General features: G+C 50.2%; 1 protein-coding gene across 1 annotated transcript; it reads left to right on the plus strand.

Moving 5' to 3' along the window:
* The first annotated feature begins 233 nt into the window (after positions 1-233).
* On the plus strand, positions 234-10,049 carry SNX20 (sorting nexin 20). Its single transcript, XM_058280033.1, has 4 exons — positions 234-345; positions 3,450-3,591; positions 4,955-5,106; positions 7,531-10,049. Exons 2-4 carry the CDS (start codon positions 3,459-3,461, stop codon positions 8,197-8,199), a joined length of 954 nt encoding a protein of 317 aa, XP_058136016.1. The 5' UTR covers positions 234-345; positions 3,450-3,458; the 3' UTR covers positions 8,200-10,049.
* The last annotated feature ends 3,259 nt before the right edge of the window (positions 10,050-13,308 follow it).

Consider the following 13,308-nt stretch of genomic DNA (forward strand, 5'->3'; position numbering starts at 1 on the left):
CAGTTCAGAGGTGGGATAACGAATGTTGATGGCTTTAGCGACTGCTGCCCCAATGCCAGGCGTTATCCCGGGCTCCGAAGGACAGCCTGGCCGCCCCCCCTGCAGGCGGCCACAGGAGGCAGGGGTGCCCAGGGCTGCCTGCCAGCGGGGACCAGCCACCATCACGCACCAGCCAATAAGCTCAGCGGCCAGCAGCACGTCAGCCAGCCCATTTCCTGTTTTCAAACGGGGAACTTAACCAAGCGGCAGCTACTCCACTGCTTGCCGGAGCTTGGAAAGGTGAGCTGAGGGGCCATGTAATGCTCCTTCCAGACCCCTGGACACGCGCAAGGCCCAGCACCTCAGGTCAGTGTTTACTCCCCAGCTCCATTGGACTCTGTCAGCTGTGGCCAGTGTCCCTCCCTCGTTACCTGGTGGGCGCAGGGCAGGCCGGAGCAGGCTGGTGGCAGGGCAGTCACAGCCTGGGGGTGGGGGAGTCTCCTTAGACATGGGGGCAGAGGGGGGAGCAGGAATCTTCCTTCCAACACTTCCATTCCTTTTGAAATGCCAGACACATCTCCCACCCCTCTTAGACCTGGGGCATAAGCCACCAGGCTGTGTTTCTCAAAAAGTGGTGATGGGGAACCCCTGTACCAGCAAAGCCCTGGGGCACTTGTGAAAAAAATGCAGAATCCAGGGCCCAGCTGCAGACTCTCTGGTGTCGGGAGGCAGGAAACCTGCTTTTTAACCAGACTCCCTCCCCACACCTGCCATTGCCCTCCACCAAGGGATTCTGACACCCACTTGTGCTCGAGAGGCCCCGCCCTTGGCAAGGATTCCTTGGGGGTGGGGGGGGGTGGTTCAGAGTGTCCAGGGATGGGCATCCCTGTCCCAACCAGGGGCAACCAGCTCATCCTAGGCCCATCTGGAGTCTTCTGACGCCCAGAGCAGTCGGGGGGCTCTGCCCCACTCTCTTGGAATCTCATCTCCGAGACAAAGTCCTCTCCAGCCTCCCGCGAATGGCAGCATGGGCTCAGAGTGCAGGACCAGGCATGGCCGGCGCCCTGGGAGGAGAGGTTGTGGTCAGGGCCCCCAGGAGGGAAGGAGTGGGAGAATGACTGTCCGTGCACACAGAACTCTGGGAGAGAGGGGCTGGGAGCACCAGCACTCAGCTCTTGTAAAGTCTAGAATCTTTGCCATGCAGGGCATGGAGAGGGCAGGGAGGTGTCCACAGGACCCATGTATGGTTGTCCCCCAAGAGCTTTTAGAGTGACAGGATTGCTCTCCTCATGTCACAGAGGAGGAAACTGAGGCCTGGAAAAGGGCAGGAAGCTGCCCAAGACCCCAAGGATGCACCCATGCATGACTATCTCCCTCCCACTCCTCTTTAAGTGGGTGGCTCCCAGCTAACCCATCAGAGAAAAACAGCAGGGAGCTGGCTTGGGCTGCGGAATTGGACTTTTAAGCTCTGGGTTCATGGGTGGGTGGATGGATGGATGGATGGATGGATGGATGGATGGATGGATGGATGGATGGAGAAAGAGAAAGAGGGAGAGAAGAATGATACCATGTTCTGCCTGCTCCAAACACAGATTTCACCTACACATCTAATATAATATGGAGGTTTGGGACATTTTTTAGGACAAGCCAACATCTTTCTCCCAGTAATCACTGAAGCCATTAACTTTGTTTGAAATCACCTCACTTAAAATTCAGAGGAACTATGTTTTAAAAAAAGATAAAGATTTATGTGCCCCACCCTGAAGACACTCTCTGTAGCAGGCTGTGGCTACATTAGACTTACTGGAACATGCCTCTAAAGATGTGTTCAGATAATCTGTGTAGGGCTGTGATTTATAATTTCAGCCTTTAGCTGTATTCTGAGGTAACCACAAATTAAATTAAACCAAGCTTGGGTCCACCAAGTGGGAAAAGGGGGCTGGGGGAGGGAATAATCTTATTTCTTTTAGTAATTTTTTGAGTAGTGCTTTTTCTATTTTCCACAATAAGGCCTTTTTTTGCTTTGACTTGGAGTTAGTTCCTTGACAGCATATTGCTTGGTTTAATAACCTGAAATATGCATTAGGATTGTGAAATATCTCAAGGATTTGCCAATCCTAGAATGGAACCAAATAGCCTTTGGTGTAAAGGACAGTGGCTGCCAGGAGCTCTGCTTCAGGTGCTGCTAGAGTCTCTAACCAGGTCTAAATTGTATAGTAAATGGCAGTGGAAACAGTATCTAGCAGGTTTCTGCTCATGCTAAAGGATTTATTGACCTCATAAATTCAAAGCAGCACGAGCAGAACCTTGCCTAAAACCCTTGGACTACGTGTGATCTTTGACAAGAATTCCAGATATCATACTTGTGCCCACATTTTAAAGGTATTAGATGTTCTGTGGCTGCATTGATTGTCCCAGCTAACTCTATTATCAGCCTTTCGGTGTGTCTTTATGTTGTCATTTGGAGAGTCTGGGGCAAAAAACAGGTGACGTAGTACTTCTGTTTTTAATAATTAAACAATCCAGTTAAATTTTAGTCCTTAAAAGGGACTTGAAGAAGACACACAGAGTTACTGAAAAGTTTCTTTCCATCTAATGAGATATTCTGGTAATTTCCTAGAATTGTCTTTTTGGTTCAATAGAAATATTTCTTTTTTTCAATCAATTTTATTGATACATATTAATAAAGCACACAGTTCATCCAAAGTGTACAATCAGTGGTATTTGGTATAATCACATAGTTGTGCATTTGTCACTTCAATCATTAGAGCATTTTTTAAATTTCAATAATAATAGTAATAAAAAATAGAAAAACAGGAAAATTCTTCACCTCTCAATCTATGCTTTCTCTGCTGTACATAGCTGCTGGTTCTGGTTATTACTTATTTATTAAGATATATTCACATATCATATGAGCTATCAGAAGTGTATAATCAATGAGATATATTCACATATCATATGAGCTATCCAAAGTGTATAATCAATGGCTTTTAGTATAATCACAATGTTCTGCATTCATCACCACAAAAAATTTTAGAACAACTTCATTACTCCAAAAAAAAAAAACTCCATACCCCTTATTCCTTCCCCAGCGCTCCATAACTGCTAATCTAATTTCATCTTTATAAACTGATTTATACTTACAATTTATATAAATGGAATCATACAATATGTAACAAAAAAAAATTTGGAGCAACCCGATAATATAAAGATCCTAACAGTAAAACAAGGCTCTGCTTGGTCGTCGAGTGCTCGGCCAGCTCTCCCCACCACGCTGGATGCAAAGGGGCAGATCCACGTTTAGAATCCAACAGCTGGGCAAGCAGCTGGGCGGCAGGGAGGGCTCTGCCATGGAGCTGTTGCCACACCCCTCTGCCTGCCAGCAGGGAGTAGGACATAGATCCTAAGCTCCCCACGAAGCACCTGGAGTCCCAACATGCACGGGCACTCACTTCTCTCTCTCTTGGCAGCCTTGGATCATGGCAAGTTCTGAGCACCCTGGGAGCCCTTGCTGGAGGGAGTGTCCCCCAGCCCAGTGCACGGCATGGACCCAGCAGGAAGCTTCAGCTGCTGGCCCAGACCTCCCACCTCCAGAACCTGAAGGACACTTAGGTGGGCCAGAGGCTCTGGGCATGGTCAGGGGATAGAGGTTTGAAGACATTTGAAGTAAACCTGGGGGTCACTTCGATGCATGCAATTGTGTCTTAGCTGGGCAGCTCTCTTCACTTGGGTTACCCAAAGGAAACAATGAGATAAGGATTTGGGTGCAAGTTGATTATCTGGAAGATAATCCAAGGGGGCATGTCAGAGGAGTGGGGAAGCATGGAAGGGAAGGCCAGGAAGCCAGTGAAGGTGTTGATGAAGAGATTACTGCAACACTGTATAGCACATCTCTGGGTTGTGCCATCCAAGCAGCAAGGCAGCCAGGCTACCTACCCACCAAGTCCCATCCTTCATTGGCCAAGGGATGCTCCCATGGCTGAGGTCCTCAGGCTGAGGGTAGCAGGTACTGGTCCAAGCCAGCCACATGTACTGGAACAGTGAGTGCCAAGAGTGCATAGCTGGGCACTGACGGAATCTCCTGGAACAAATCTACTCTGTCATTTGTTCACTCCTGGAGCCGTTCAAGATGTGCCCATGAGTACTTGCTCTGTTCCAGATCCTATGGAGGGCACTGGGAAAACAAGTTTGGTGGGGAAACAGATCAGTGAAAAATGAGTTGCAATGCCACAAAGAAAGCTGCAGGAACAACATGGAAGGCTCTTACTCGAATGCCAAGGGGCCAGAGACGTGGCACATAGCTGGACCTTGCAGGACTTCTGGTACCCTCAGCCCTTTAAATAAAATGGCAAAATTACTTGTGCATTTTGCTAGGGAGGGATCCTAAGAGTCCCAAAAGTCCCAGAGGTGTTCCGCACTCAAGAGAGGCTTAAGAAACCCTGTGTTAGAGTTTTCCAGGCAGGGGAATGGGGTTGCATTCAAGGCAGACAGAGTGGCCTGTGCAAAAGACGGGCTAGAAAAAGCAGGGTAGGTGGGAAAAGAGAGGTCGGCAGGGGCCGGCCAGGAACGAACATCCTTGTGGCTCCTCCACTCCTGGAGCATGCTCAAGGAGTTTCTGCAATAACCGCCAAGACAGTGTTACGGGGGACCAGAGCCCAACCAGCCACCGTCCCTGCCCACCAGGAGCTTGGGGCTTCACAGTGGCCCATATGTGGGCAGTAAATGGCAATGCAGCACAACCGCACTGCTCCTCAGACCCAAGAAACCACTTTGCGATGATGGGCTATTCGGGGTGGTCAGTGGTGGGGTAGACTCAGCCAGTTTGGACACAGAGGCCTGGCTGATGGCCTAGGGGGTTAGTCGCCACTCTTCAGGGATCCTGATGTCCCACCCCAGGCAGAGCCAGCCATCTCCCAAGCCCTTGCCTCTAAAGGGCACTGCCCTGGTACAGATCCTAAGCTTGCTGTCTTTCCAGATGCCCCCAGCAGTCCCAGTCCCAACTCCAGCATGACCACGCGGGAGCTGCAGGAGTACTGGCGGAACGAGAAATGCCGCTGGAAGCACGTCAAACTGCTCTTTGAGATTGCATCAGCCCGCATCGAGGAGAGAAACCTCTCCAAGTTTGTGGTGAGCTGAGACTGGGAGTGATGGAGCCCCTTTCGCCCCCTCTTTTCCGGCACTGGGCAATTTGTGGGGATGGGGTGGGGGTGCGGGGCTCAGCTTTCCCAGTGGTGAAATGGGTTCATAGAGTTCTTCTAGAGAAAATGCTCAAAAAAGCAAGACTTCCTGAGCACATACCATGTGCTTGGCACTGGGCTAGGAACCTTAGGGATTCAAGATTGTAAGTCATGGTCCCCGATCCTAAAAAGGAAATAGGCCAGTTGGGACTACAAAATCTACCTTCAAGAAACAACAAATAATTTAACCCCATGTTTTTCAGTGTCAGTCACCTGTGTTCCTTCTCCACAGCGCGTGTTATATCCCCATACCATTTGCATTATTGTTGAATTTTTTTCTTTAAATTGGATCACTTTGGGGGAAAAAAACCAAAACACTAACTCTATTTATTTAAAAGAAAAACCCCTTCCATGGAAAACGAATATCACCTGGCATAGAGAAAAGGTGGCAACAAAATTAAACACAAGGAAAGCTAAGTGCTGTTTTTAAATTCTAGCAGGTTACCAGGGCTGGTGGAAAGCCGAGCCTATGGGCCGCTCTCTTTGTTAGAAAGGAATTATACTCCTTTGCTGAAGGCAGAGAGAGGGAAAAAGAGATGTGATATGGGGGCATTTTCGGGACTTGGAGTTGTCCTCAATGATATTGCAGGGACAGATGCAGGACATTATATATCCTGCCATAACCCACTGAATGGACTGGGAGAGAGTGTAAACTACAACATAAGCTATAATCCACGCTGTATAGCAGTGCTCCAAAATGAACTCATCAAATGCAATGAATGTACCACACCAATGAAAGAAGTTGTTGATGTGGGAGGAGTGGGGAGTGGGGTATATGAGAACCACTTATATTTTTTAATGTAACATTTTGTGTGATCCATGTATCTTTTTAAAAAATGATAAGGAATAAATAAAAAGAAGGGAATTATAGGTTGTGTGGGGAACACATCAAAACTATATTAGGCCCACACTCGACCATTCTCCCTCACTTAATTAGGAACAGAATAATCACTGCCACTGGCTGGCTGTCCAAGTAGTTTCTGTGCGTTCACTCATTCAATCCTCACCCAATTGGATACTAACTACAACTAGCCTCATTTCACAGATGAGAAAACTGAGAGGTGAAATTGTGGATCCAGGACCGCACAGTTGCTCAGCCGTGGGGCTGCGATTATATCCAGGCCATCTGGTTCCACAGTCCACATCCTTAATCAGTCTTCTTCAGCCCCGTTAAAAGAGAATTGAAAAGGAATGATTTTCTTTCAGTAGAGCATCCCTGCCAGGATATCCCCTAAAACCATCTTCCAAGTGTTCAGCACTTACAAAGCACAGAGCTGACCCAGGTTGGTGGAAAGAGTGGATGGTGGTTCTCTACTCCTCAGTTGCCAGATTTCACCATCACCTCTGAGGGTTCTAGGGAAGTCATCACTTCCCCTCCACCCCAAACCCCACGCTGCCCAGCCCTCCCTCAGGTGAGCACGTACTGGCAGGCTGGGTTACAGGAATCAGCTACTATGTGGGTCGTTGTTTCTTAAACCCTTTTCCTTACTTGCCTTTTACTCCTCCCCTTCATCTAAAAGCTCTATTCAATGCAACTGAAAATCTTTATCCTCCTCTCCCCCTCTTTCCTTATATACTGAGGCTATGGGGTAGGAGAAGAGTGCACACAACCCTCTCTCCCTTCCTTTATGGGTTAAAATTCCTTACCTCCTTCCATTTCTTTCTAGTCTCATCCACATTTTCTGGAGAAAAAAAAAAAAAGCCTTTTGCTGTCTATGATCCTAAGAGCACCCATCATAGGGGAAACTGCCCCTGTCCAAACCTGGCTCCAGTCTTTTAGCTTTTCCTCTTCTGTTCTTTCCTGGGATGCCTTTTGTCTTGGTGGGCTGTAACAGAACAGCTGTGGTCTTTGGGGGACTTTCAACCGTTTTTTTGTTTTGTTTTGTTTTGTTTATAAAAAACACTAAACATTCATTCCAGAAACCGAAAACCCCACCAAACACTACTATGGGGCATATCTTCTGCTCCATACCTTGTCTCTTGTTCTTTCTGTCTTGTTAATGCTTTCAAAAACAAATGAGTGTGTGTACATTTATATATAAGTGTATCTCCCTGCATTCCGGTGGTGGGCTCCCTCTCCCCAGTGACACCTCCCAGCCACTGTGCTTGTCATTCTCGGGTTGACTCATCATGACTTGTCTTTAAAAGTTGAGCCGATTCTGACAGCAATTTTAAACAGAATTGCAGATAACGATAACCCAGTTTCGGGGTCTGTTTTAAACTATGATCACCATTATCTTTACCTGCCTGGGCGCCCTCTGTCAGCCGGGGCCCGTCAGGGTGGAGTCGAAGGCTCCCTCCCTTTGCCTCCTAGCTGTACCAAATCGTCGTCATCCAGACCGGGAGCTTCGACAACAGCAAAGCCGTGCTGGAACGGCGCTACTCAGACTTCGAGAATCTCCAGAAGAGCCTCCTGAAGACTTTCAGGGAAGAGATCGAAGACATCGTCTTCCCCAAGAAGCACCTGCTGGGGAACTTCACGGAGGAGATGATCTGCGAGCGCAAGCTGGCCTTCAAGGAGTACCTGAGCCTGCTCTACGCCATCCGCTGCGTGCGCCGCTCGCGCGAGTTCATCGACTTCCTCACGCGGCCCGAGCTGCGCGAGGCCTTCGGCTGCCTGCGGGCCGGGCAGTACGCCAAGGCCTTGGACGGCCTGGGGCACGTGGTGCCGCTGCAGGAGAAGCTGACGCGCCACTGCCCGCTGGCGGTGGTGCCGGCCCTGTGCGCCATGCTGGTGTGCCACCGCGACCTCGAGCGCCCCCTGGAGGCCTTCGCGGCGGGCGAGCGCGCCCTGGAGCGCCTGCAGGCCCGGGAGGGCCACCGCTACTACGCGCCGCTGCTGGACGCCATGGTGCGCCTGGCCTACGCGCTGGGCAAGGACTTCGTGTCGCTGCAGGAGAGACTGGAGGAGAGCCGCCTGCAGAGGCCCGCCTCCCGGGGCTTCACCCTGAAGGAGCTCACGGTCCGCGAATACCTGTACTGAGCGCGCCTGGCGGGCGCGGCGGCCCCGCTGCGGAAGCCCCCTGCCCCGCGGGCCATTAGGGCTTCGTTCTTAGTAGGACGAACCTTTGGGGGCCCTCACTTGCTGGGTGATTGTGGACAAGCCCCTTCTCTGCTCCTCCGTTTTCCTATCCGTGGTGGGCGGGGTGCTGCCAGGGCCTCCTTGGGGACCTCTGCTTGCACTGGTGCAATACCGCAGGACCAGAGACCCAGCGCTCAGAACCCCCGCAGAGCCCGCTTGATCTGACTGGTGTTTTGGGGGGAAGCTGCGGGGAGAGGTTTTCATTGCACCTCAGCGACAAAACAAATTCCACTTCCTCTGGGACACCCCTTTCCCACTCTCCCTCTCTGTTCCTGCCACCTGCATTTTGCCAACAAATAGCCTCACCCATTACCCTGAGTCTTGAGCTCTTCCCGTTCAGCATGCACCCCCGACTCGGCAAAACCAAAGCTCTCACATTGCTCCTCAAGGATAGCCTGCCCCGGGCCCCAGGGTGGAGGTTTTGCTTCATGCTTTGGAGGGTGGAGGGTCCTGGGCTAGCAAGCAGTAATAGCCTAAGAGTCTATGTACAAGGCATGTTTAGCTGGTTGTCAGTGATTTCTCTAGTTAGGGTCGTATAGCACACTGTCCAGGGGCAGCTGTTCATTTCTAAGAGAACTGTCCCCTGAATGGCCTCCCTGGGTATGTAGACAAAGTCCTGGCAGGAGATGGAACAGGGTACCCAGAGGGGCCTCTGGGGAGGAGAGTGCACCCACGACACCTTGCCTTCTGAGGGTCGGTGTTCATAGAACCTCGCAGAAGGACCAGGGTGCCCTTCAGTGAGGTCTGCTGTCGGGACAGGACACGCAGGGCCGCAGGGCAAAGGGGAGTCTGGCCCAGCGACCTGAATTCACCACCCGACCTGCAGCTGACGGGACAGGCTGGTTGGGGCTCAAGCCACTGCGATGCCGACCACGTGGCCAAGCGTATCAGGTCAACTAAAGAGGCTGTAACTTGGGACCTTCATGTGAGCCCCACTTTGGCCTGTGCAGGGATCTTGGGCTCAGCAAGGGGACCACCCCTAGCGGTGAACAAACATTCACCAAACTGCACCAGAACCCGTTCCGTGGTGGCACCATGTGGCAAGTGTAGGAAGGGCCTAGTCAGCTCTCTCCTGGAGGTTAGAAACAGGACAGGAGTTTAGAACCCTTCGGACAGAGAGAGCCCTCAAGTCTCTCAGTTTACTCCAGGACAAGGACACCCCAGGTGGGAGATTGGGACTCCTTGAAACATTGGATGTACGGGAAATTAAAGCGTTCAATGGAAGAATAAAAGCTGTGATTCTGTTTGTACCGGTGAAGCAGATCATACTGACTTAACAAGCTATTTTGTTAAATCTAAAATGCTATCAATTGTAAGATGCACCAAACAAAAATAGTCACTGGGAAAATAAAAACAAATGCCCAAGATGGGGAGTTTAACAGAAGATTCCACCAAAAAGCTGGTTCGCCAAACTGTTAGACCCCTCAAGGTAGGGCCAACAAGGAATAAACCCACCACACACTGTGCAGAGGCCTGGTAAATCTCCTCTGAGTATTTGCTCTGCAAAGCTGGTACTCTCCCAGGCTTGGGGTCTGTACACATACAGTGTGCTCCAAACTCCTCAAGCAGAGAGGTCGTGTTAAAGCGATCCTGAATGGAGGCCTCCCAGATGCTGGGCACCACAAACGCCAATTCCCTCTGAAAGCAGTCACCATCCATCCAGGCCGGCGGGGACTGTAAGATGCCACTGAGTTCAGAGGTACCAAAATGTGAGAAAAAAACACACAAAAAAGATGCGTGTCTCAAAATCATATATATAATGGTGTGTGTGTTTGTGTTTAGTATGTGGGGGGGAGGGAGGGAGAAAGTACCTATCTGGGTGGAAGGGACTACAAAATCACCTGGAGAGTTACCTGTTAGCACCCCCTGAAGAAGGGCTGGCTCCCCACATAATGCCCAGGTCATAAACTTATTCTGGCTTCTTGGAAAAGGACTGGCCACCCAGGGCAGCTTTAGGGCCTACCCCACCTCTTCCAGATGCCACTCAAAGCTCTCTGCCCAGCCCCTTGGATGGCCTTGGCCTGTGTTCCTTCCAGCCGTGCACATGGTGTCCCTTCCCCTGGCCTGGGGTGACCCATGATGGCCATCTCCTAGCTCCTCCCATTTGCTGCCCACGTAAGAGCCCCACTCCTTTCTGAGATTTCTGGAGCAAGCCGTTGAATTCCTCAAGCCCCCTCCTCCAGGAGCTTTCCTGGTGGCCCACTGCAGCCCCACCCCGCCTGCCCCACCTTCCTGCTTGCCTGGGCCCCATCCCACCCTGCCTGTATCACTTAGTCCCTGTTTTCAGGGGTCTTGGGGGTGGGCATGGCTGGGACTGGGACCCTCTTGCCCTGACTTCTCCAAAGCAGGGCCCTTGGAGAGGTTTGGGCTACCTGCCCTTGGTGCTTGGAGTGGGATCTAGGAACCAAAGAATCTGCATCACCCAGACCTTAGAAATGCAGAATTCAGGGTCTTACCCCAGACCAGCAGAACCAGAATCTACATTTTAGCAAGATCTGCATCCCAGCCCCCACACCCTGGCAATTCCGCTTTGCAGGTTAAAGTTCGAGAAGCCCTATGTCAAGCTGACTTGAATGTGCCTTGGAGACGATTCCAGAGGCTGCCCTGGGTTCCTCCCCCTCTCCCCGCAGAAGCCCTCTTCCACATGTGCCCCCCACCCCCCACACAGGGTCCCGTGCAGCGTTATGGCCACATCTGTCACCTCACTTGGGAGCTCAACCCGAGTGAAGGTGGGCTCGTTCAAATGAAACCCGGCCCCAGCTGCCACTTCCTGCCGCCAGCTGGACACAGAATCCTGTGGCCCTCCCTCCCCTTTGGATGGGGCCCTGTACCCACAGATGCTGGTGCATCTCTTACCTTCCACATCCACACCGGAAAAGCCATATTGTAACAACCTGTGTGATAAGAATCAGAGCCCCCCGTACTTTTGGAACCTACTGGTGGGGTTGGGGGAGCTCAATTCACTGCTGCCCGTTCAGCTCAGTTCCAGAGATGCTGCTACTCCATTTTAGACAAGGATGCAGGTACCCGAGAGGTTAAGTGGCTTGCTCAGCAAGTGGCAGAGCATGAAATTAAGCCCAGACCTGGTTGTCTCTGAGCCTAAATTTTCTTCCCTGAGCCCCACAGTGTCCCTCGTCCTCTGGTCATTTCACTCATCACTGTTTACAGATGGGGAAACTGAGGCCTGGGACAGTGACTTGCTCAGCGTTGTCCAGTGAGACAGACAGCAGCAGGACCAGATCCAAGGCGTCCATATCAAAAATGCAACGTGTGGGGAGTGGATGTGGCTCAAGTAGTTGAGCACCTGCTTCCCACATGGAAGGTCCCAGGCTCAGTTCCTGGTGCCTCCTGAAAACAAAGACAAACAACAAGCAAACAAATGAAAAAGTCAGCTCAGGGGAGCTGATATGGTTCCATAGTTGGGCACCAGGTTCCCACTTAAAAGTTCTCACATTCAATCCCCAGCTCCAGCCACCTCAAAAAAGAAAAAACAAAAAACAAAAAATCAGCAACATGCTCTGGTAAGCAGGGCAAGCGGGAAAATCCTGGGTTTGATTTTCAGGAGGCTCAGAGGCCACCCAGCTCAGGTTCAGGGTGAGTGTTGAGGTCAGGGCAGGGGCTGGCCAGCCTGGCAGAATTTTGCCTGCTCTTAGCTGTGCTCACTAGCAGACAGACATACCCTAACTGTGACCCTGCCTTGGAGCAGCAAAACAAGTTCTAGTTCCACCTGCTAGTGGAGGTGTGTGGGCTCCCAACTTGTCCCCAATGGGGCCTCTCTAGCCAAGTAAGCCAAGCACTCCTCCTAACACTTCCTGCCCTTCTTGCAACAAAAGAGTTGCTTTCTCACATACTCTTATTCACACACTCTTATTCCCTTGGGAGTCCAACCATGAGCCTGTCTGTTCTATCACCTCCTTGTCTTTTCCCTTTATGGATCTCCTCCTAATTATATAAATTTATTTGAAAAATAAATTTCATATTACCACCCCGAATGGAAAATCAGAATTCCTTGCTGTGATTAGAAGGGAGCTATATAGATAAACACATGGAAAACTTGGCTGTCATTATATCCCTGCTAGATCTTCTCTGAGTTAGGCCTGAGTGTGTGCCTGCAGGTCCTTTTTAAAAGGAAGAGAGATGTCTTTAGAGCCCTCAGGAGCCATGCTATTTGGGGCAATATTTACTATAGCAGTCAATGAGATCCTGCTGAGATGTGCCTAAGCGTAACCTCTGGAATGATCTCCTGACTCACTTTGAAATCTCTTAGCCATAAAAACTCACTTGTATTTACTCTTTTCCCCATTTGGTCAAGGTCTTTTTCCAGGTGCATTGCTAGTTGGCACTTGGTAATAATCCCTTGGTGCCAGGGAGGCTCATCTCCAGGAGTTGTGTCCCATGCTGGGGGAGGATAATTGCATATATGCCGAGTTTGACTTAGAGAGAGGTCACATTTGAGTAACAAGGAGGTTCTCAAGAGATAACTCTTAGGCAATTTATAATACTAGGTTAATGCTCCCCAATGTGACAGAGTTGGACTCCCTACACATGTTTCTTCTGCCCCTTTTATTTGAACCTAGTACTAGACTTGGTAGGTTTATGTCCAAGAGAATTAAATCTTTGGGTTATCCATGTGCCACTTGGGCCCTAAATCTCAATAGAGATGAAATATCTACTCTCCAGTTCATTGGGTTCACTAACAAGATGAGGATGGACAATGCCCATCCCAAGGAACAGAGAGAGTCTGCAACTGCAAATGAGATAGTCACATCCATCTGCCCTATGGTTTCTAAGCCCCCTCTCAATTAGAAGCAGAGTGGGCATCACCATCCCAGAAGTCTCAGGATTGGGGAATGAACGATGGACTAGAATAGACTTATTGTTATTCTAGCAATGGAAGAACTTTTTTCTAAAGATTTATTTATTTATTTATTTCTCTTCCCTTCTCCCCCCACCCTAGTTGTCTGTTCTCTGTTTCTATTTGCTGCGTCTTCTTTGTCCGCTTCTGTTGTT

This window comes from Dasypus novemcinctus, chromosome 18 (assembly GCF_030445035.2).
Source record: "Dasypus novemcinctus isolate mDasNov1 chromosome 18, mDasNov1.1.hap2, whole genome shotgun sequence".
In the NCBI taxonomy this organism is placed as follows: Eukaryota; Metazoa; Chordata; class Mammalia; order Cingulata; family Dasypodidae; genus Dasypus; species Dasypus novemcinctus.